Source organism: Triticum aestivum, chromosome 2A, assembly GCF_018294505.1.
Source record: "Triticum aestivum cultivar Chinese Spring chromosome 2A, IWGSC CS RefSeq v2.1, whole genome shotgun sequence".
Taxonomy (NCBI): domain Eukaryota; kingdom Viridiplantae; phylum Streptophyta; class Magnoliopsida; order Poales; family Poaceae; genus Triticum; species Triticum aestivum.
The window spans coordinates 755,060,002-755,085,254 of NC_057797.1; the positions used below are offsets into that span (position 1 = coordinate 755,060,002).

Genomic DNA, 25,253 nt, shown 5'->3' on the forward strand with positions numbered 1-25,253 from the left:
GGGCAGCTAGCTAGATGGTAACTACCACTGCTTGTAGATAAAATATATGATCGGTTCTACTAAAAATTCTATTTATATATATGCATAACATGTACAATATGTAGTATCGTAAAATACCAGCAAACAAAAAAATTAAATGGAAAACACAAAATTAAATGAAAAAGAAATCATAAACCCAAAACCCCCCTAAACCTTTTAATACCGACACCAACCGGTACTAAATGGCTCCCTGTCCCCGGAGCTGGCTCGTGTCACGTGGTTGCCCTTTAGCACCGGTTCATACTGAACCGATACTAAAGGGGGGTGTGTTTAGTGCCCACACTTTAGTGGCGGTTCAGGGCCTTACGAACCGGTGCTATTGCTCGGTTCTGCACTAGTAACCGCATAAGGCTGAAGCAGTTTTTATCCTTCAAATAGCTCTCCCAACATCTCCTTCAAAACATCAGGACCGCTTCCTCCGTCACCACAGTATTTCTCTATCTCCGGATGCTGCTTCAAGTAGTTACGGTAAGCTAAAATAACTCTCTCGGCGGTAGTTCTCCGCAGCACATCTCCGAGCTGAGGGTCTGGAACCTTCCAGAACTTCTGAGCCTGGTGCGTTTTATGAAAGGCCAAGTTGAATTTAGCCAGGGAACAGCGTGAAGAGGTGTTCATCCAATGATGAAGCAGTCCAGGAATCTTGGGTTGCTGTATGAAGGACAACACATGTCCCCAAGACACATCCAGGTAGCTGCCCATGTACTTGTCACATTCAGGTGTAAGTATAAGTCCCTGGTGGTGTCCAAACTGAAACCGCAAACCAAGATCCAATGATGCCGATGGCTTTGTCATCTGTGCTATGAAATAATAATTATTGAGCAGGAACATGTACCTGAGACTTGGATCCAAGCACAGCTCTGATTTTTTCAGAAGCAGTTCCTTGAGGAAATTGCTCATGTCATGTATCAGGTCACGAAGCTTTTCTGTGTTGTGGCTCTGTGCGGAGTTGTCCGTCGAAGCCTTGGTGTTCCTCATCAACAGTATGCAATCCACCAACAATCGAATGTTCCTGTGAACCTCGCCCCCTCCCCGCGGAATCTCGATAGCCCATGAGTCGCCGTCCTTGATGAGTGTCTGCTTCACCTGCATCATAGTGTCATTTATGCACGCAATGAACCTGCTGCCTTGTCTGTCCAATGAAGTGCCTATCTCCTTCAAAATGCTTTGAGCTTCCGAAGAGATTACATGCATTGTAAACATGTCATGTGAAGCACTGGAGACCCAAATATACATATGTAGCATTGCCTGCAGCTTGTCGGCATTGTCAACTTGGACGATGGCCGATCTGGAGAAGACAGCCGATCCGATTCCGATGTGCAATTCGGGCCCGCTGATGCTCCGGATCCACTCGTGGTAGGAAGTGCGGGGAGGGTAGGGAGCAGCGAAGTCGGTGGCACTCCCCTCCGGCACGTATTGAGCCATCGGTGGCATGAGAGGATGGGCGCAACCATATTAAAGTTACACAGATCAGATCCATCTATATTTTATCCGCAAAAAAAAGATCCATCTATATTTAATTTATAAGGATCAGATCAATCTGTATTTTAAATTTTATGGATCAGATGTACCTATATTTTTAAGTTATATACGGATCAGATCTACATATAATTTACACTCGTAAAACAGGACATCTACAGTACCTATATTTTATTATAACTAGTAATAATGTACGTGCAATGTATGTTTATATTAGATAGGGCATTAGTTGCACGTTATATTAAGTAAGATATATGTTTCAAATTGGTATTTGGTAAGATATCAAATACTTTTTCGTGGGAATGGTAGGATATTAATTACATGACAGATTTCATGGGATATCGTCAAAACGTGTTTATAACCAATGGCAGTGGTGGGTAATTAGAGCGTTAAACATGTTTGGTGCTCAACATTGAAGCGATTTGAACCGCTAGATAACATGATTTGACGGTCGAGATGATTTGAATCTGCCCTTTTGGGTCTTTTTATATTGCTATAGATATGGGTCAGATTTACCTATATTTAATCCACATCATTAGTTGCTCAAAAAGGACTCCCTTCAGGTATTGAAGCTTGATTGAGCAAAAGTACTCCTATAATAACAATGACATTATCCAGTCTTTATCCAACCAACTCGATAATACTACCCATGGCAATCAAACACTGTTTTTGAGCTCTCGTCGGGGTTTGGCATGAACTTTTCCCAGATTCGCATAGTGAAAACTTTCTGCACAACCGGAAAACGTTGAAATCTATTTCCAAGAGAGAAAAAAACTGAAAATGAAATCCACACCAGAGTCATCAACAGAACTAGAATAAAAATACATGCTATTTCCCCATCTGATCATGCAATGCAGTGCAAACTCATTAACATTGTACAGATACAATATATACAACAACATACTCCTCTGTCCCATAATATAAGATGTTTTTGCAAGCTATATGTTAGCTTGTAAAAATGTCTTATATTATGGGCTGGAGGGAGTAATTTCTGACGTATGCGTGGAGTAAAAATGAGGCACATACTACTCTTTTTTTCTAATTCCAGCAAACTCCCCGAAACTTTGGAGGTTAACTCTAGTCCATACACCCTCTTTGTAAAATGTAGCACATTCTAGACTTTAGTTATAAAAATTGCCAATTCGAAAAGCCATGAACATAATCATAATCATTTCAAAATCCAACTTCAACAAAATCCCTTCAACTGGTCAAAACATTTCCTTCAAAGTGAGAGGTTTTCAACTTACGCAAAGCTTCTATGTTTTAGCCTTTCAACTCAGCCAGATTAGCCATTTTATTGAACTACATAAAGGGACATAAAGAAATAAAACAACAATTCTTTGCAAGTTTACGCTTATGCCCTAGTGATGGGGCCTTATGGGGAAGGGATGAGCCCCTTCGACTTACAATAAATTTGGTTCTTTGTTTTGCTTTGCCTTAAGAGGACCTATAATGCACTACAATGTAAAAAGGAGGTTATTTTTTTATGCAGTGGCCTACATCAGAATAGGCCTCAACCACCTATACGAGATTGAAAAGGCGTGAATGCTTCCCTGCAAAAAAAAAACATCAACGATGCTGACCTCGAAACACACATATCATGTAACTTGATCTCCAGATTTCATTGTATTACCAATCTCCTTATCATCAAACATTTTGATCTTCAAAGAAATGGTAAACCAATACATTTGTCTCCTTATTGTTTAGGAACACGGATTGTTTTGGTTCCCATCAGTATAAACATGAATACCTTTTTGTCTAAATTTTTTTCCTTCTCAAAGGCTAGAGGCAGGATTAATGTAGTTTTTCTTTTCTTTAATCCAACTATATATTTATTTGGGATTGCTCACCACGTGTGCCATGTGGTAATCTAGCTGTATTTCTGCCACGAGGAAAACATTATGATCAATTCGTTGCGCTCTAACTAAATATTTTTGAACATAGTTAAACTTAGAATGTCTGGCCTTAAGACATGTATTGCATTGTATAGTTCAGAAATAGTTTAAAAAATTGGATTTGCAATATTTTTCTGCCATAATGTGTTAACAACTCTTGATTATTCTAAAAAACTATGATTTATTATTATTTTCAAAATGCAGATTTGTACAAGTCATGAAGGGTTGTATGAGAATCAACTTTCATCTTATATACTCCATTATTGAGATGATATAAGCAGAATTGTTTTATGTTGCCACAGTACGACAGGGTAATTAATACGTGGTGCGTCCCATACTCTAGATTATTGTGCGAGATGTGGGAACATCGATCAGTGCAATTTTAAATGTCTAGAATGTAGTACATTTTAAAAAGGAGGGAGTATGAGCCAGGGTTAACCTCCAAAATTTCATGGTGTCTGTTGGGAATTTGAAAAAATACTAGTAGACGAAAACCCGTAAGAAAAACAAAAAGAAGAGAAAAATTTGCTCTGAATGGAGTGATGCTATGGCCTATGGCCAACAAGAGAAATGAACCCCAGTGACCAACTGTCCGGGTGAGGGATCAGCACGCCGAGGTTTGCGGATTGGAGAAGTTTCATTTTGTTTGAATCTGCAAAGGTGGTGGTAGTTGTTGGACCTGGACCTGTTGCTTTGTTGGTGGAAGATGGCGAGCAAATGTATGAAGCTGGAGATGAGGATGATTGATTGATGGCAGTAGGTAGGGTTAGCTAGCACATCCCTGTCCCCTCGCTTCGCTCATAACATCTTCTTCCAGTCATGGTTACCTCTATATAACACCCCCCAAATCCCTTAGCTAAGTTCGACCCACACACTCTTCCACCTCTCACTCTCAGTATGGCACAAGTTGAGTCTGAGATCAAAGAGAGCTCTACTAATGACCCAACTGAAGCTCTCGTGGCCACACTTCCCACAAGGGAAGGATGGTCGACGCCGCTCACCCTCTACAACAAGTGCTGGCTGAGATCACACATGGTGAGAAGATTCATGCTGGTGAGAGACAACTTCAAGCCCCGGCGCGACGACATCATCCTCGCCACCCACCCCAAGAGCGGCACCACCTGGCTCAAGGCCCTCGCCTTCACCATCTCCGCCCGCTCCCGCTGCGACCTCACCGACAGCCCTCTGCTCACGACCAACCCGCAGCGTGTCGTGCCCTTCATCGGAGCCGTGGGCGGAGACCTCGACTTCCTCGAGACGCTCCCTTCGCCGAGGCTGCTCGCCACCCACCTGCCTCCCTCGCTGCTCCCGCCGGCCATCTCCACCGTCGGCTGCAGGGTCGTCTACCTCTGCCGCGAGCCCAAAGACGCCTTCGTGTCAAGGTGGCACTTCGACAACAAGATGGGCAAAGGGGCTCCTATCGCCCTCGACGATGCATTCAGCATGTTCTGCGAAGGGTTCTCCCCGTTCGGGCCGTTCTGGGACCATTATCTCCAGTACTGGAAAGAAAGCTTGGCGAGGCCGCAAGAGGTGATGTTTCTCAAGTATGAAGAGATTGTGTCCGATCCGCTCACGGTCGTTAGGAAGCTCGCAAGCTTCCTGGACGTGCCCTTCACGGAAGAGGAGGAGAAGAGTGGGGTCGTCGATCAGGTTGTGAGCTTCTGCAGCTTCGAATCACTTCGCAACCTAGACGTTAACAAAACAGGCGGTGCGGAGCGTGCAGGAGGTAAGATTTTCATCCAGCACTCCTCACTGTTTAGGAAAGGGAAGGTTGGGGACTGGGTGAACCATATGAGCGAAGAAATGGGAGAAAAAATGGATCGCCTCGTGGAGGAAAAGTTCAAAGGATCTGCTCTAGAGTTCTGAGGTGCATTCTTGTCTTGCATCTAGCAGTGGGAGTGCCTATAATATTATATTGATGTATCATGAAGTCTATGTACACCGCAATAAAATTAAATAATCATGTTTATGGTGACCTGGCCTTTGTGAAAAGTTAGTTGCGGTAACCGGTAAAGATCAGTTTGTGTTTTTTTATAAAGAGCAATATACTAGTCCCTTTGTACCCAAAATATTGATATCAAAATGTTACCAATTGCATGCAGCCTCTGCACACCAATACAATGTCATGACCAAGTCGAAGCATTCACACAACCAAAAATAATAATAATAAGAGGAAGAGAAAACAAAGAAAGGCATTACTCCAACTACTTGGAAAAAATCAGTACCGACTGTTAGAATTAGTGGGCTTCGCTCATGTGAATAACTCTCATATTCCAAAGAAATCAAAACACTCATGTATGGCACCGAGGTGGAGGTGCAATATTTAGTCCCACATCAGGACTAGAGGTGGAGTGTGAGCAACATGTATAGTGGAGTCTCCGCACATCAATAAGTGATGGGTACGAGAAGAGGAAGAGAACAACACACGCCCGCTCGGCTGACCTGGCCGGGTTGGTGCCGGTGCGAAGGACGCGGGTGTGCAGCAAGGATGTGAATGGTCTTCTGAAATTTGTTTTGTGCCTTGCAAGAGCACAATTCTTTTGTCGTTTCATTTTTTGGTTTCTTGCCCAGTAAATTGTTTAGAAGATGGAAATCTAGTCAGTGTAGACCGTGATTGCGAGTTTGCGACACGAGAATATCCGGTTCTCCCATATATATGACCTATCAGCCACCGCCAAAAGGTACATAAAATCGAGTTAAGTAGTTTCTGGCACCATCATGTCCCCATCTGGAACGCTGGCGTCTCCACCCATGAGCAGGAGAGCAATTGTTTGGATCCTCTTGCCTTTGTGATCTTGCACCGGAAAAGGCGAATTGTTTGGATCCTCTTGCCTTTGTGATCTTGCATCGGAAAAGGCGAATTAGGTTTCTGAAAAGTGCTACATGTAACTACTCACTTTCATCATCACAGGTCGTTTTCTTTCCAAGTCAGGTGGCATCGCGTACCGTTGTATCCACCGTTGTTTCCTTCGACCGCTCGTTGCCAAAATCATCGCCAAGAAACATCACTTCACCGAAGAGGAGGAGAAGAGGGGGGTCGTCAATCAGGTTGTGAGCTTCTGCAGCTCTGAAACACTTCGCAACCAAAGCTATGTTTGTCCAAAATGATCAACATGCATGTGTTTGTATAAATTTGGTGTTTTGAAAATAGGGACCGTGGCTGTAAATGCTAAGTTTTGAGATCCGTCCGCTCACTGTCCACGGACGGACGCTTCCGTGGGCGTATAGAGACTCGAATTACGTACATGTGGTTGTAGATGCTTTTAGGAGATGTGCTACATGTTGTGCCATACTAGATATTAAGTTGCATGCACCAACGACCTAGTTCACCAAACTACTCTTTCCATTTTTTTTACCCACATATTTGGTTGGTCTTAAGTCAAACTTGGTGAAGTTTGATCAAATTTATATATATTAAAATGATCAACATCTACAACATAAAATAAATGCAATATGTAATTATATTTCATGACGGACATGGTATTGATTGGTACTGTGAATGTTCATTTTTTTTATAAACTTGTCCAACTTTGAAAGGTTTGACTGAAGACAAACCTAATATGTGGACTAAAAAATTGGATGGACTACTGATACTGATTTAAAAGAAAATGCTGGCAATACATTGCAGGGATTTATTGGATATATTGACGGGAAAACGACCAGAAAAGTAATGCGTGAATGGGTAAAATGTCACTGAAAAGTGAGCCCTGTCCCGCGCATTTTGTCAGCTACGATCTTGTCCAGCCGACTCGCCATTTCCGGCGTCATGTGGTTCACCCAATCGCCGGACGCCCCATTCCTGAAGAGCGCATCACGCGGGACGGGGAGGAGGGGATCCAAATGCCCAGTTTTGTTGGCGTCCAGGCCCTTGAGGTGCCCGAAGCTGCAGAGTTGGACGATGCTGTCGACGGTGCCGGCCGCGTCCTCCGCTGCGGAGAATGGCATTCCGAGGAACCTCGCCAGCTTTCGCACGTTCTCGGCCGGGTCGCGGAGCAGCTCCTCGTACCGCAGGAAGATCACCTTGTCCGGCATCGCCCTGCTCGCGCGCCAGTAGCCGAGGACGTGGTCCCAGACCGGGCCGAACGCCACCGCGCCGTCGCAGACGGACTCGAAGACGACGCTGAACGCCAGGTCCGTCTGCAGGCGGCGGAGGAAATGCCACGCCGAGACGGCCATGTCCTTGGGGTCCCTGCATACGTAGACGACCCGGCAGCCGGGCATGGCCGACGGCACCATCGGGAGCGGCATGTGCGTGTTCATGAGGCGCCGGGACGGGAGCGCCTCGAGCTCCGCCTCCCGGCCGCCCTGGAAGAGGCCCTCCAGGAAAGGCACGCACTGGTGCGGGTTCAGGCGGCGGAGCGGGTGGTCGGCGCCGGCGGGTGGGTATGCCCTGCGTGCCATCGTCGCGAAGGTCAGGGCGTTGAGCCACGTGGTGCCACACTTGGGCAAGCTGGCCACAATGACGTCGTCGGGGCGAGGCTCGAATCGCCGCTGGAGCGCGATGGCCGCCGGTACGTGGATATCGCGTAGCCAGAAGCCCTGGTAAAGACGGAGCTTCTTGACACCGTTGGCCTCCAGCGCGCTCGGCAGGGTGGCGACAAGGTCCGCATGCTCATCCTCACGCTGCTGCGGCGAGGAGACGGGGTTTGTACCAACAAGGGTGTCCTCAAAAGGAACCGGCCCGTCTTCTGGAGTTGCCATGGAAGCCAAGGTCGGCATGCTCTTCTTCTTCTACTTATATCTATATAAGGCACAAAATCTCGCGTATGGCAAAGAGCAGCCACCGCAGTGGAGTGGAGCATCCAGTACCATGCACGCCCCTCCACTTGCAACCCACTTGATAAATACAGTAGAAAATTGGGCAGACGACATACACCTGCAGCCCACATATGTATATCCAAATGGATCCCACCCACATTCTCAACCATGATCTGTCCATCTCACTTCTCTGTGTCAGCTCCCACTTCTCAGCATTTTTCAATTCACTGCGTGTTTGGTGAGGGGGATTTTTATTTTTGTAAAGGTCATTTGTCATTAGCATTAATTAAGGTGAAGAGGTGATACACTTTGTTGATCAAAGATCAGCAATGCTACACATACAGGTTTTTACATGAGTTTACATGATTAATTTGATGTGGCAGTTTTTGATTGGGTGTAAGGGGAGGACGCGGGCCCACCCCCATGAAAATCAGGGGGGGATGTTTATTAAGTTTGAAAAGAGTCTGTAACAGCCTGTAAGTCCTGTAGGTGTAGCATTTTTGATCAAAGATGACGAAGGCAGAGATCCGATCAAGGAGAAAGCTATTATAACAGATCACTTACCACGCCGGTCGGTGAAGATTGTTCAGCAACAATCAGCACTAAGTTGGCCTCCGCCGGCCGCGGGTTGGGTAGCGGCTGTATCAGTGGATGGTTCATTTGATGTTACAAGCAAAATTTTAGATTTCTTGATTTTAAGTCTCAATTTAATTGTTTCCCATCACATGCTCAGATTTTAAGATGCATTAGTTCATTGCATGTAAGGATTAAGAGAAAATTGATCAATGCATGTACTTCATGCATGCATATGTATTGCATTAATGCGTTGGTAAACACAATTATTTAAGGAAAACAAGCGCATTAATTGAGGGCTTTTACAAACTACAAAAAGTATTCCATCACTCGTCATCTACCTTGTTTGGTAAGATTTTTGAATTAAGCCTTATAATGCTGGCCATAGTGAGGAGTATCATATACTAGTATCATGCATATGATACTAGTGTATGATACTATATCCATAGTGCATAGTAACATAGATTGGTATCATATGTGGTCTAATTTATTGCCATGCAAGACACATATTAGTAAAATATTTATTATGATTCGGTATCTACCTATGTTACTATAACCCTCTCTTTCTTCTTTAATTGTGTGCCACATAAGCATGCTTGTGAGTCTCAAGCGCATGATACCGGTTATGTTACCCCCCTATGGCCAGCCTAAATCGGATAGGAGGTAGTAAGATGCTTGATCGGTCGTATCTCGGCCACTTTGTGGAGGAAGTAGAGGACGTAGTTATGGGAGATCGGGAACTTTTCCTTTTTTTTGAAAAACTTTCAATCTATTCATCTTCAATCATGGTAGTACAACGAACACTAGAAACAATAAAAACTACAATTAGATCCGTAGACCACCTAGCGACGACTACAAGCATTAAAGCGAGGCGAAGGAGTCGGGCAAATCTAGTTGTAATATACAGTCGGGAAGTCGTCGTGCTAAGACCCCATAGAACCAACGCACCAGAACAGCAACTACCGCTGATGAAGAGCTTAAATCAGAAGGATCCAACCTGAAGACACATGACCATAGACAAACGACGAACAAATCTGAGCAAATCCACCAAAGACAGATCTGCCGCACACACACCTCCACACGCCCACCGACGATGCAAGAGGCATCACCGGAACGGGGCTAGGCGGGGAGACCTTTATTCCATCTTCAGGGAGCTCTGTCGTCTCACCTTCCTAAGCAGGACACAAACTCTAATAGAACTCAAAAAGAGATCTAAAAATAGAGCCCTCCCATCGGCAAGGGCCGGGATCCACTCTGCCCCATGGCCCTAAGGCCACCGGAGACGAGGCGGACCGGCGCCGGCAGGAGGCAGATGAACCCTAGCTTTTGTGGGGGGCAGGGGGGAGGGATGCGGCAGCTGGCTGGGTAATCTCTATCACTAGTAGAAAAAGGGTCATTTGTCCCGGTTCCCTCTAGAACCGGGACTAAAGGGTCGTTACTAAAGCCTCCCCCCTTTAGTCCCGGTTACTAAAGGCCGTCCACGTGGCCGCTGTCTGGAGATCCACCTTTAGTTTCGATTGGTAACACCAACCAGGACTAAAGGTATATTTACGAAAACAAATTTTTAATTTTTTTGAATTTTTTCCGATTTTCAAATTTCTGAATTACTTTTCCAATTTAATCTCTAATCACCCCTCATCACTGCTCAATTTAACCTCTAATCTCTAATCACCCCACATCTCCAAATCATCTAACTTCCCGACCAGTCACCCATCCTCTCACTACTCCAGCCTGAGCACGCTTAACTTCCGGGTTCTATTCCCCCTCGTTTCCAAGTCTGCACTTGTTGTTTTCCTAACAATAGTAAGATGTTAATCCTATTAACCCTCAGGAGTTTAGTTTGAGCATGAAGTCACATGTTTCACTGTTTGAGTTTGAAACTATTATTCTAAAAAACAATAATTATTTAGTAACACTAATATTTCTTAAATAAGTAGTTTGACCATAGTTTGACCAGATTTGACAAAAATTCAAAAAATTGAAATAATTATTTACTAACACTAATATTCTTGAATAATTATGTAGTAACACTAATATTTCTTGAATAAGTAGTTTGACCATAGTTTGACCAGATTTGACCAAAATTCTAAAAAACTATAATAATTATTTAGTAACACTAATATTCTTGAATAATTATTTAGTAATACTAATACTTCTTGAATAAGTAGTTTGACCTGATTTAACCAAAATTAAAAAAAACTAAAATTTGAGCATAACTTTTTTTCCTTTTAGAATTTGAAGATTCTAAAAATTTGCAAACAGGCTGTAGGATGTCAAAATCGGATGCGGATTTTCGTGCTGAACATTTTGATATATTATACATTTTGTTCAACATTGTATGCAAAAGTTATAGACGTTTTACTTTTTCAAGACACTTTTTTGCAAAACATGTACAAAATTAAGTTTTTTAATTTTCCTCACTAGTAGATGTAGTAATATAACTACATCTCGAAGGATTTTATTTTTTTAAGTTTTTATCATTTTCTTTTGCTTTGAACAAAACTGAAAAGACGATCCACGGGGGGCGGGGGCGGGGGGGGGGGTAGATTTTGAAAATGGGACCTTGCCCCCCAGCTGCGCGTCGTCGCTAGCAGCGATGGGCAGCCGACATTTTCTTTCATAACTCGTAAGCCGAGTGTAGCCCAAGTAATCGATCGCGTTGGTTGACAGACGCCCCTACGCTTCCGGAGCTCCACCTGACTTTATATTCCCTTTCGTATGTGCTTCACTAAGACTACTACTTGTACATGATGTCACTGCAAGCAAACGGGGAGGCGATTTTGCAAAAAGAAAAAAGAAAAAAACTGGAGCTCCGGCCCTTGTCTAGGCGATCTAGCGGCGACTGAGAATGAGAGTGGGTGAGAGGGCGGCGCGTGCCGGTGGCCCTTGATAACCCACAAGTGTTGGGGATCACAACAGTTTTCGAGGGTAGAGTATTCAACCCAAATTTATTGATTCGACACAAGGGGAGCCAAAGAATATTCTCAAGTATTAGCAGCTGAGTTGTCAATTCAACCACACTTGGAAACTTAATATCTGCAGCAAAGTATTTAGTAGCAAAGTAATATGATAGTAGTGGTAACGGTAGCAAAAGGTAATGATAACAAAAGTAATGTTTTTAGTATTTTGTAGTGATTGTAACAATAGCAACGGAAAAGTAAATAAGCGAAGAACAATATATGGAAAGCTCGTAGGCAATGGATCGGTGATAGAGAATTATGTCGGATGCGTTCATCATGTAACAGTCATAATCTAAGGTGACACAGAACTAGCTCCAATTCATCAATGTAATGTAGGCATGTATTTCAAATATAGTCATATGTGCTTATGGAAAAGAACTTGCATGACATCTTTTGTCCTACCTGTTGGAAATATGCCCTAGAGGCAATAATAAATTGGTTATTATTATATTTCCTTGTTCATGATAATCGTTTATTATCCATGCTAGAATTGTATTGATAGGAAACTCAGATACATGTGTGGATACATAGACAACACCATGTCCCTAGTAAGCCTCTAGTTGACTAGCTCGTTGATCAATAGATGGTTACGGTTTCCTGACCATGGACATTGGATGTCGTTGATAACGGGATCACATCATTAGGAGAATGATGTGATGGACAAGACCCAATCCTAAGCCTAGCACAAGATCATGTAGTTCGTATGCTAAAGCTTTTCTAATGTCAAGTATCATTTCCTTAGACCATGAGATTGTGCAACTCCCGGATACCGTAGGAGTGCTTTGGGTGTGCCAAACATCACAACGTAACTGGGTGGCTATAAAGGTACACTACAGGTATCTCCAAAAGTGTCTGTTGGGTTGGCACGAATCGAGACTGGGATTTGTCACTCCGTGTAAACGGAGAGGTATCTCTGGGCCCACTCGGTAGGACATCATCATAATGTGCACAAAGTGATCAAGGAGTTGATCACGGGATGATGTGTTACGGAACGAGTAAAGAGACTTGCTGGTAACGAGATTGAACAAGGTATCGGGATACCGACGATCGAATCTCGGGCAAGTATCGTACCGCTAGACAAAGGGAATTATATACGGGATTGATTAAGTCCTTGACATTGTGGTTCATCCGATGAGATCTTCGTGGAGCATGTGGGAGCCAACATGGGTATCCAGATCCCGCTGTTGGTTATTGACCGGAGAGGTGTCTCGGTCATGTCTACATGTTTCCCGAACCCGTAGGGTCTACACACTTAAGGTTCGATGAGGCTAGGGTTATAGGGAAAGTATGTACGCAGCCCCTCCCCTTCCCCTATATATACTTGAGGTATTGGAGGCTGCAAGACACACGAGATCCTCTCCCTCTTGGCGCAGCCCTACCTCTCTTCCTCCTCGTCTCTCGTAGTGCTTGGCGAAGCCCTGTGGAGTCCCGCGCTCCTCCACCACCACCACGCCTTCGTGCTGCTGCTGGATGGAGTCTTCCGCAACCTCTCCTTCTCCCCTTGCTGGATCAAGGCGTAGGAGACGTCACTGGGCTGTACGTGTGTTGAACACGGAGGTACCGTCCATTCGGCACTAGGATCATCGGTGATTTGGATCACGACGAGTACGACTCCATCAACCCCGTTCACTTGAACGCTTCTGCTTAGCGATCTACAAGGGTATGTAGATGCACTCTCCTTCTCCTCGTTGCTAGATTACTCCATAGATTGATCTTGGTGATGCGTAGAAAATTTTGAATTTCTGCTACGTTCCCCAACACTACCCTCCCGTGGCAGCGAGGTCCTAGCGGAAACTAAGGAATATTAAGGCCTCCTTTTAATAGAGTATCGTACCAAAGCATTAACACATAGTGAATACATGAACTCCTCAAACTACGGTCATCACCAGGAGTGGTCCCGATTATTGTCACTTCGGGGTTGCCGGATCATAACACATAGTAAGTGACTATAAACTTGCAAGATAGGATCAAGAACTCTCGTATATTGATGAAAACATAATAGGTTCAGATCTGAAATCATGGCACTCGGGCCCTAATGACAAGCATTAAACAAAGCAAAGTCATAGCAACATCAATCTCATAACATAGTGGATACTAGGGATCAAACCCTAACAAAACTAACTCGATTACATGATAAATCTCATCCAACCCATCACCATCCAGCAAGCCTATGATACGTCTCCAACGTATCTATAATTTTTGATTGCTCCATGCTATATTATCTACTGTTTTGGACATTATTGGGCTTTATTATCCACTTTTATATTATTTTTGGGACTAACCTACTAACCAGAGGCCCAGCCCAGAATTGCTGTTTTTTTGCCTATTTTAGGGTTTCGAAGAAAAGGAATATCAAACGGACTCCAAACGGAATGAAACCTTCGGGAACGTGATTTTCTCACCGAACATGATCCAGGAGACTTGGACCCTACGTCAAGACACAAAAGAGGAGGCCATGAGGTAGGGGGGCGCGCCCTCCACCCTCGTGGGCCCCCTGTTGCTCCACCGACGTACTCCTTGCTCCTATATATATGTACGTACCCCCAAACGACCAGATAGGGAGCCAAAACCCTAATTCCACCGCCGTAACTTTCTGTATCCACGAGATCCCATCTTGGGGCCTGTTCCGGAGCTCCACCGGAGGGGGCATCGATCACGGAGGGCTTCTACATCATCACCATAGCCCCTCCGATGAAGTGTGAGTAGTTCACCTCAGACCTACGGGTCCATAGTTATTAGCTAGATGCCTTCTTCTCTCTTTTTGGATCTCAATACAATGTTCTCCCCCTCTCTTGTGGAGATCTATTCGATGTAATCTTCTTTTTGCGGTGTGTTTGTTGAGACCGATGAATTGTGGGTTTATGATCAAGTCTATCTATGAATAATATTTGAATCTTCTCTAAATTCTTTTATGTATGATTGGTTATCTTTGCAAGTCTCTACGAATTATCAGTTTGGTTTGGCCTACTACATTGATCTTTCTTGCAATCACTACTGGGAAAAGTCATGCTAGTGGCACACCAGTTTTTCCTACTAATGGCACACTACTGGTGCGCCACTAGCATCACGCCATTAGAATTAAATTCTAATGGCGCACCACTGGTGCGCCATTAGTATCTGGTGTTCTAATGGCGCACGATGTAGTGCGCCATTAGTATAGCCCATAGTGCGCCATTAGAATGCCTCCCAGGGGGCCATATGTACCCATGTGCTTTGGCATACTAATGGCGCACCAGTGGGTGATGCGCCATTAGTGTGATTATCATAGTGCGCCATTAGTGTCTTGTGTGGTGCGCCACGAGTATGAATATTAGGGATTTTTTTTTCATTTCTGATATTTTCACAGGTTACAAAATATATTATTGTATAGAATTTAGACAACAGCACACAGCAACAGCAGATTCATCAAATACAATAGAAGATTAGTCTCCGAATACAATTCATCATATTAGTCTCTGAATTCAAAAGACCGAACAAAGATAGAACATTACAAGTCTCGAGACCGCGAGTAGCGAGTTTGTCTTCACATTACAAGTCGATATCGATCATCTAAACTACCATCACATAGAAGAGAGCTGCGGTCATCACGATGAGCATCATCGCGATGAAACTGGTCTTCATTCGGTTCCTCCAACGCTCCCTCCTCTCTCCTGCTAGATAGTGGGCGTATCTAGATTCCGCCCCCGCCCTAGTGGTGTACCCTTTATAACTGTTACCGCTGAAACGGTGAACCTGTCTCCGACACTCCTCCAAGTCGCCGTAGACTTCGGGAACCTTACCCTTGTACACGACATACGACGGCATCTCTATGCACAAGCCAAACAACAGATAATACATAAGCAATATATAAGTATGCAACAAAAGGATCGGAAGAGAAAAGCAAGACATTAATAGCACGATTCATGGTCCTACTAATAAATAGCAACGATTACATCTAAGTTGAACGACTGTCCAAACCAAAGAGACATACAAGTTCATTAAAGTTTAATTACAACATGAGCCAATCAATGTTTCAGAACTACACATAGCATCACTACTGTCGACTCGACTCATGGGACCGGAGCGTGGATGAAGCCACTGTCTGTTGTGATGGTCATGAAATCGCGGGCGTTGTCAGCCTGCATTTGTAGCGTTCCGTCTATCTCACTGTTGGACGGTTGATATCTGAGGTAGAACTGCCCCGAGGTATGAAGGACATCTTGATGGATGATGTCCGTAAACTCCGACTGGATGCGAAAGAATTCTTGTATGATGTTCGCGTCCTGGATTGCCGACAAGCTCGCGGCCCAATCTTTGAGATTATCTGGTAGCAGAAGGTGATGATGGTCCCTTACGATCGCCCGCATGTGATGGAGGGTGTAGTAGGCATCCTTCTGACCGCCAGGCGGCTGCTTGACGCAGTAGAACGTCATATTGTGGGCGAACACGTGCTTGCCATACTTACGAACTACCCTGGTGAAGGTGCCTCCAGATTTGGCGTAGCCGGGGAGAACATCATCAAGAACTTTCTTGATATTTGTGTAGTCTATCTTGGAGTCATAGTTCGGGTCGAGATACGTGGCCATGGAATATTTCGGGCTTAAGAGGATGAGTGTGCAATGTGTGTCAATGCACAGAACACGGAATGTTAGAAAAAAAAGAATGATCGAAATCTAAGAAATCATATGTTACGGGGCGGTTAAGGGATGACTTACTCGGGAAAGTAAGCCACGAGGAAGTTATCCTTATCTGGGTTTGCCAGAATGACGCCTTCGAGGTGTGAACTCGCGACTTGGCGGTCCCCAGCGCTGCCCAAGAGCTTGGCACGCATGTAGAAGGGGTGAACTATCACGATGTCCGGGGTCTTGTCTCTAATGATCCGCATCTCCATACTCAGCGAAAACAGCCGAATGAAGGTGTAGTGCAGTGGATGAAGGTTAAACATAGCAAAGATGTCATCAAACCACAGGACGATCGTACCCCTGATGGCGCCATCCACAAAGCCCTTGCCCTCTGGCGCCTTGGCCACGAAAACTGGGTATGCCACATCATTCTCTCTGAGACGCCGCTTCTCCAAAGAAAGAACACTGTCATGCAAACTCCGCATAGCACCGGTTGCAGCATTGAGCATATTTGTCGGTAGCATCGCCCTACCCGCCACATGCACCCTCCTCGAGATATCCTTAGGTGAAGGTGGCCCGTCCTAAGCACGGATCGTACTCGGTGCCGGCTTGCTCGCACCCTTGTTACTCTTTCTTTTCCGTCCCTTCTTCTTCTGTTGTAATGGGACCGAGTTCTGCTCACAGACCGCCTTCTTGAGTGTGTTGGGGCTGATAATATTTGGCACCTCGGCTATCTAAGGCTCGGTGAAGTCGGCAGCTGGAGGCGTCTCCTGAGAACTGAACGCCAGACGATGCCTGTTGCAACTGGGTTTCTCCGCTGTACCAGCTAGACCGCGGTCGTCTTGGTTGGGTTCTTGAGAAAGAGGCCCGCAGAATTCGTCATCGTACCCATGTTCGGCAAAGTACTTATCGACATTCCTAAATGTACGGCCGTCGTCGTTGTCGTCGTCGTCCAGACCCTGTGCCATATGCATGTTCGGATCCTGTGCCATAGGATGTCCGGCATGTCCGGTAGCGTTGCGGCGGTCTTGCCATGGCTTGGCACCGGCACGACTGGCGGTGTTGTCTTTGGGGTGGTGTCCCCTGCCCCCAAACGAATCTGGTTCTTCAGCCAAAGCAGGGGCCAGCTTAGGTAGGCGCTGAGGGTCATCAGATCATCTTCGTCGGCCCCGACGGGTTGAATCGAAGGTAACAACTCGTCGCAGCCTGGCAGCACCCGAACCAGTTGAACCTTATACACGGTGGGTCGCATCGGTTTACCATGGAACATGGGTTGCCAGTGGAACGATTTTGCCCTTGGCAACATCAACCAACTCGTCGTTCACGAAGTGCAGGAGAGTGCACGGAACATCGGCGGCGCCCTGCGAAAACATGTAGGGCGACAGGGATGCCCAGTCAAAGGCAAGGATATGAAGTCCTCGACCGAGAGGCTTAATTAGTTACCGTGATGATGGCGTCGAGCTTGGCTAATGTCGAGGCACCGCCAACGGCAGGCGTGTAACTGACGAAGGGGCCGCTTGCTGGCGAGGTGCCGGTCGGCATATACCCGGGTCCATTAAGTGTTGGGGATCGTAGCAGAAATTTAAAATTTTCTACGCATCACCAAGATCAATCTATGGAGTAATCTAGCAAAGAGGGGAAGGGGAGTGCATCTACATACCCTTGTAGATCGCTAAGCGGAAGCGTTGCAAGAACGCGGATGAAGGAGTCGTACTCGCAGCAATTCAGATCACGGTTGATTCCGATCTAAGCGCCGAACAACGGCGCCTCCGCGTTCAACACACGTGCAGCCCGGTGACGTCTCCTACGCCTTGATCCAGCAAGGGGAGAAGGAGAGGTTGGGGAAGACTCCACCCAGCAGCAGCACGACGGCGTGGTGGTGGTGGAGGAGCGCGGAACTCCAGCAGGGCTTCGCCAAGCACTACGAGAGACGAGGAGGGAGAGAGGTAGGGCTGCGCCAAGAGGGAGATGATCTCGTGTACCTTGCAGCCCCCAATACCTCAAGTATATATAGGGGAAGGGGAGGGGCTGCGCCCCCATCTAGGGTTCCCTCCCTAGGGGTGGCGGCAGCCCCAAAACCCATCTAGGGTTGCGGCCAAGGGGGGAGAGAGGGGGCGCACCTAGGGTGGGCCTTAAGGCCCATCTGCCCTAGGGTTTGCCCCCCTCCCCTCTAGGAGGCGCCTTGGGCCTTGGTGGGAGGCGTCCCAGCCCACCTAGGGGCTGGTCCCTTTCCCACTATTGGCCCATATAGGCCTCTGGGGCTGGTGGCCCCCCGGTGGACCCCCGGACCCCTCCGGTGGTCCCGGTACACTACCGGTGATGCCCGGAACACTTCCGGTGGCCAAAACCATACTTCCTATATATCAATATTTACCTCCGGACCATTCCAGAACTCCTCGTGACATCCGTTATCTCATCGGGGACTCCGAACAACATTCGGTAACTGCATACATACTTTCCCTATAACCCTAGCATCATCGAACCTTAAGTGTGTAGACCCTACGGGCTCGGGAGTCATGCAGACATGGCCGAGACAACTCTCCGGTCAATAACCAGCTGTGGGATCTGGATACCCATGTTGGTTCCCACATGCTCCACGATGATCTCATCGGATGAACCACGATGCCAAGGATTCAATCAATCCCGTATACAATTCCCTTTGTCTAGCGGTACGATACTTGCCTGAGATTCGATCGTCGGTATCCCCATACCTTGTTCAATCTCGTTACCGGCAAGTCTCTTTACTCGTTCCATAACACATCATCCCTTGATAAACTCCTTGGTCACATTGTGCACATTATGATGATGTCCTATCGAGTGGGCCCAGAGATACCTCTCTGTTTACACGGAGTGACAAATTCCAGTCTCGATTCGTGCCAACCCAACAGACACTTTCGGAGATACCCATAGTGCACCTTTATAGCCACCCAGTTACGTTGTGACGTTTGGTACACCCAAAACATTCCTACGGTATCCGGGAGTTGCACAATCTCATGGTCTAAGGAAATGATACTTGACATTAGAAAAGCTTTAGCAGACAAACTACACGATCTTTGTGCTAGGCTTAGGATTGGGTCTTGTCCATCACATCATTCTCCTAATGATGTGATCCTGTTATCAACGACATCCAATGTCCATGGTCAGGAAACCGTAACCATCTATTGATCAACGAGCTAGTCAACTAGAGACTTACTAGGGACATGGTGTTGTCTATGTATCCACACATGTATCTGAGTTTCCTATCAATACAATTCTAGCATGGATAATAAACGATTATCATGAACAATGAAATATGATATAATAATAACTAATTTATTATTGCCTCTAGGGCATATTTCCAACAGTCTCCCACTTGCACTAGAGTCAATAATCTAGTTCACATCGCCATGTGATTAACACTCACAGAGTTCTGGGTTTGATCATGTTATGCTTGTGAGAGAGGTTGTAGTCAACGGGTCTTGCCATATTCAGATCCCTATGTATTTCGCAAAACTTTATGGCATATCGTAGATGTTGCTACCACGTTCCACTTAGAGCTATTCCAAATGTTTGCTCCACTATACGTATCCGGTATCTCTACTCAGAGCTATCCGGATAGGTGTTAAGCTTGCATCGACATAACTCTTTACGTCGAACTCTTTATCACCTCCATAACCGAGAAACATTTCCTTATTCCTCTAAGGAAAATTTTGACCGCTATCTGGTGATCCAGTCCTAGATCACCTTTGTACCCTCTTGTCAGACATGTGGCAAGGCACACATCAGGTGCGGTACTCAGCATGGCATACCGTATAGAGCCTATGACAAGAGCATAGGGGACGACCTTTGTCCTTCCTCTTTCTTCTGCCGTGGTCAAGCTTTGAGTCTTACTCAACTTCACACCTTACAACTTAGGTAAGAACCCCTTCTTTGACTGATCTATTTTGAACTCCTTCAAAACATGTCAAGGTGTGCGTTCTTTGAAAGTATCATCAGGCGTCTTGATCTATTTCTATAGATCTTGATGCCCAATATGTAAGCAGCTTTATCCAGGTCTTCCTTTGAAAATCACTCTTCAAACAACCGTTTATGCTTTCCAGAAATTCTACATCATTTCGAATCAACAATATATCATCCACATATACTTATCAGAAATGTTGTAGTGCTCCAACTCACTTTCTTGTAAATACAAGTTTCTAGCAAACATTGTATAAACCTAAAAGCTTTGATCACTCCATTAAAGCATATATTCTGACTCCGAGATGCTTGCTCTAGTCCATAGAAGGATCGTTGGAGCCAGCATACCTTTTAGCATCCTTAGGATCGACAAAACCTTTTATTGTATCACATACAACTTTTTCTTACGAAAACTGGTAAGAAAACTTGTTTTGACATCCATCTGTCAGATTTCATAATCAAAAAATACAGCTAATGCTAACATGATTCCGACGGACTTAAGCATCGCTACGGGTGAGAAATTCCCATCTTAGTCAACTCCTTGAACTTGTGAAAAGACTCTTTCCCACAAGTCGAGCTTCATAGACGGTAACATTACCGCCCACATCCGTCTTCTTCTTAAAGATCCATTTATCTCAATGGCTCGCTGATCATCGGGCAAGTCCACCAAAGTCCATACTCTGTTCTAATACATGGATCCTATCTCGGATTTCATGGCTTCTAACCATTTGTCAGAATATGGGCCCACCATCGCTTCTCCATAGCTCGTAGGTTCATTGTTGTCTAACAACATGATATCTAAGACAGGATCACCGCACCACTCAGGAGTAGCACATATCCTTGTCGACCTACGAGGCTCGATAGCAACTTGATCTGAAGCTTCATGATCACTATCATTAACCTCCTATTCAACAGAAGTAGGCGCCACAGAAAACATCTTTCTGTGTTGCATCACTTGGTTGAAATAAAGGTTCGACAACCTCATCAAGTTATATCTTCCTCCCACTCAATTCTTTCGAGAGAAACTCCTTCTCGAGAAAGGACCCGTTCTTAGCGAAAAACAATTTGCCCTCGGATCTGAGATAGAAGGTATACCCAACTGTCACCTTTGGGTATCCTATGAAGATGTGTTTGTCCGCTTTGGGTTCGAGCTTCTCCGGCTGAAGCCTTAAGCATCGCAGCCCCAAACATTAAGAAACGACAACTTTGGTTTCTTGCCAAACCAATGTTCATACGCGTCGACTCAACGGACTTATATGGTGTCCTATCTAAAGTGAATGCAGTTGTCTCTAATGCATAACCTCAAAATAATATCGGTAGATCGGTAAGAGACATCATAGATCGCACCATATCTCATAAGGTTCGATTACGACGTGCGGACACACCATTACACTGTGGTGTTCCAGGTGGCTTCAACTATGAAACAATTCCACAATGTCTGAAGTGTTTACCAAACTCATAACTCAGAAATTCTCATTGATCAGATCGTAGGAATTTGATCTTCTTGTTATGATGATTCTTAACTTCACTCTGAAATCACTTGAACTTTTCAAACGTTTCAGACTTGTGCTTCATTAAGTAAATATACCTATATCTACTAAAATCGTCAATGAAGATGAGAAAATAGCAATATCCACTGAACGCTTCAATTCTCATTGGATCAGACGCATCAGCATGTATGATTTCCAACAAGTCACTTGCCCGTTTCATTGTACCTGAAAACGGGGTCTTAGTCATCCTGCCCATGAGGCATGCCTCGCATGTGTCAAGCGATTCAAAATCAAGTGACTCCAAACATCCATCGATATGGAGTTTCTTCATGCATATTACGCCAATATGACCTAAGCGGCAATGCCACAAGAAAGTGGTACTATCATTATTAACTCTACATCTTTTGGCGTGAACATGTGTATTACCATGACCGAGATTCAATGAACCATTCACATAGGGTGCATGACCATGAAAGGTATTATTCATGTAAACAGAATAACCATTATTCTCTAACTTAAATGAATAACCGTATTGCAATGAACATGATCTAATCATATTCATGCTCAACGTAGACACCTAATAACATTTATCTAGGTTCAATACTAATCCCGAAGGTAGATGGAGCGTGCGATGGTGATCTCATCAACTTTGAAAACACTTCCAACACACATCGTCACCTTGCCTGTCGGAGTAAATAGCCATGGGTAGCCTAGCCGGCTTCCCCTGGCCCTTCTGAAAAAATCACGAGCCCGTCCGGCTCTCAAGAATCCAAGACATGGAGCCGCCTTCCCCTTGCTGGCTGCCACCCAGGCCGGCTTTCGGAAGGCGGTCCGACTTTAGCCCTCATGAAGGAAGCCACGGGAGGGCCGACTTCGGGAAGCCAGCCAGGGGAAGGCCGACTCCAAGAAGCCGGCTCCCATAAAGCGGTCGAGACCGTACCCTCAAAGTTTGCACCCACCTAACGGCAGTGCGATGGGGCATGGCTACAGTGAAGCCTGCCACCCCCGTATCCCGGAGCACGCCTGGCATAGTGCGCCGTACGGAGTAGCCATGACCCGTCCGGCGCGGCACTGTTGCCATGTTGACCCTGATGTCACCCACGACGGGCCGCCAGCGCGGCCCACAGACGGTGGGCACCTTCGGGTAGTGAGACGCCCGAAGGCAGCCACGCCTCCAACCAGTCGGCCCAAGACAGAGCCGGCTCCCCGCAGCCGGCTTGCCGCCTCCCTCGAAGGAGACGCCCCATTAAGGAGACAAGACGCGGTGAGGCTACAGCGATCGCTCGACGGGCGGCGGCACTGTAGTCGCGCCAACCACGACGAAGCCCACGTCACCAAGATGAAGCCACAGTAACCAGCCGCCGACCAGGCCCTGGACAGTGGGGCCTGCCTGTCGACCAAGGGGCTGGCAGCCAGCGGGACCCACCAGTCGGCGGGCCCCAGCAGCCGGCGCAGAAGCCGGCGAGCGCAGTCACAGACGGCTGGGCCCCGTGCCCAGTCGGATTACCATTGTACCCCCGGGGGGTGGGCCTATATAAACCCCCCGGGGCAGCCATGCAAAGGGTTTGACCCCCTGCTAGTCTTAGACACCACACAAGGAGAGGAAGCAGGCTAGCTGTGCCCTTCTTCCTCCTCCCACCAAACAGCTCAAGGAGCATTGTGTAGCTACTTGTTCATCTAGTGATCATGCGGAGACCCCGCAGAGCAGCAGTAGGGGTGTTATCTCCACGGAGAGCCCCGAAGCTGGGTAAGATCCACCGGCGTGCATGTCTTTGCCTTATCCCGTTTCCAGGCACCGACGATGTCTTACTGGCTCCCACAATGATAAGCCACCCGTTGGCATATGTCGCACCTACCACCCGACATTTGGCGCCCACCGTGGGGCTAGGTGCACCGTCGTCCGGAGACCTGTTCTGGACGGGAACCCTCTTCCTCCCCAGCGAGCGTAGCCAGCCCGGCACGCCCGATGGCGCTTGCCACGACACGCTACAAGGCGTCACCAGCATCTGCGCGGCGAGCAGCCTCGCCGATCTCTTCGACGAAACCCTCATCTCCAACGAGCTCGCCTCCGATGCGGGCACCGACCGCCTCGCCAACCTTCTCGGTCAGCTCCATGTCTCCAGCGAGCCCGCTGCGGATCTGGAGTCGGTTGGCTCCACCGGCCCGATGCCTGTCGACTCCGACACGGCCTCCTACGACACCTTCCCCACCAACGTCACGATCTACAACGACCCGCTTCCTCGAGCCGACGGCTGCGATGCTACCACCACCGAAGTGATGGTTGTTGGCCATGGCGGCCCGGCCGATGAGAGCGCCCACGACTTGTCCGCCCCCCTCCCGGGCAATGCCGATGACGAAGCACTGGAGGCACGCCGCCTCGCCCTCCTCGCAGAGGGCCGGAGGCTGGCCTCCGTGAGACGCCTCACTGAGGCCTATCAGCGCGAAGCTGACCGTGCCGCCTTCGGCACGCCGGCCCCGGGCGGGCCAAGCCGGGCCGGCCTTGTCAAGCAATGCGGCGCCGTCATCGCCGACACGCTGGGAGTCGACCGCCCGGTCTATGCCACTCCGCTCGAGAACTTGCGTGCCGCCCAGGCGGCCGTAGACGAGTTGGACGGCTTGGAGGCCGAAGACCTCCCCCACATGACCCGGCGCATCCAGCAACTGATCGATGCAGCCGCGCAGCGGCACGAAGCAGACGCCCGCGCAGGAAACCCTCCCCCGCGCCGAGATCACGGCGCGACGTCCCGGACGCAGGCTACGAGCAACACCCGCGCGCGGCGCGAGAAAGAGCCGGCTGCCAGCCGTAGCCGGACCTGAATCTCCATCGAGCGAGACGCGGACGGCCATCCCCGAGCCATGGAATGGCGGGGCAACCCGCCTCCACCTCGACCCCGTGGAGAGAGATATCCCACCCCGCCGCCAGTGGCGCACCTGACTCTCAGCGGCCGACTAGGTCGCCGCGAAGGAGTCGGCGAGAATGACGCCCGCCATCGGATCGACCACCTGGCGCGATCCCTGGCGTTGGAAGAAGAAGACGATGTCGGCCCGCCTTGTTTCGGCCCCCGCATCTGCGACGAGCCTTTCCCCAAAGGGTTCTCGCTCCCAAGAGACACGCCCAAGTACAATGGCTCCGTGAAGCCGGAAGATTGGCTGATCGACTACTCCACGGCGGTCAGCATAGCCAATGGCAACCGGCGCGTTGCCGTGAAGTACGTGCCCCTCATGCTGCCAGGCACGGCGCGAACCTGGCTCAACAGCCTCAAGCCTCTCAGCATCAACATCTGGCTAGATTTCACCGAAGCTTTCATCCGCAACTTCACCAGCATCTACAAGCGGGCTCCTAAGCCCAGACAGCTCTTCTTGTGCGTACAAGGCCCCGCCGAGTCCACTCGTGACTACCTCACGCGTTGGGCCGAGCTCCGCAATTCTTGTGAGGGGGTGCACGAGGTGCGAGCCATCGAGTACTTTATAGCCGGATGCCGAGAAGGCACCCTCCTCAAGCACAAACTCCTCTGCGACGAGCCG

The 25,253-nt window shown here is 47.3% G+C and overlaps 2 protein-coding genes across 2 annotated transcripts; one reads left to right on the forward strand and one right to left on the reverse strand.

Annotated features, from left to right (window-relative positions):
• The first annotated feature begins 4,286 nt into the window (after positions 1–4,286).
• Positions 4,287–5,385, forward strand: LOC123186470 (cytosolic sulfotransferase 15). The gene has a single exon (XM_044598233.1). It carries the CDS (start codon positions 4,308–4,310, stop codon positions 5,274–5,276), a length of 969 nt encoding a protein of 322 aa, XP_044454168.1. The 5' UTR covers positions 4,287–4,307; the 3' UTR covers positions 5,277–5,385.
• Positions 5,386–7,100: 1,715 nt separating this feature from the next.
• On the reverse strand, positions 7,101–8,111 carry LOC123192010 (cytosolic sulfotransferase 5-like). Its single transcript, XM_044604501.1, has one exon. It carries the CDS (start codon positions 8,109–8,111, stop codon positions 7,101–7,103), a length of 1,011 nt encoding a protein of 336 aa, XP_044460436.1.
• Positions 8,112–25,253: the final 17,142 nt, after the last annotated feature.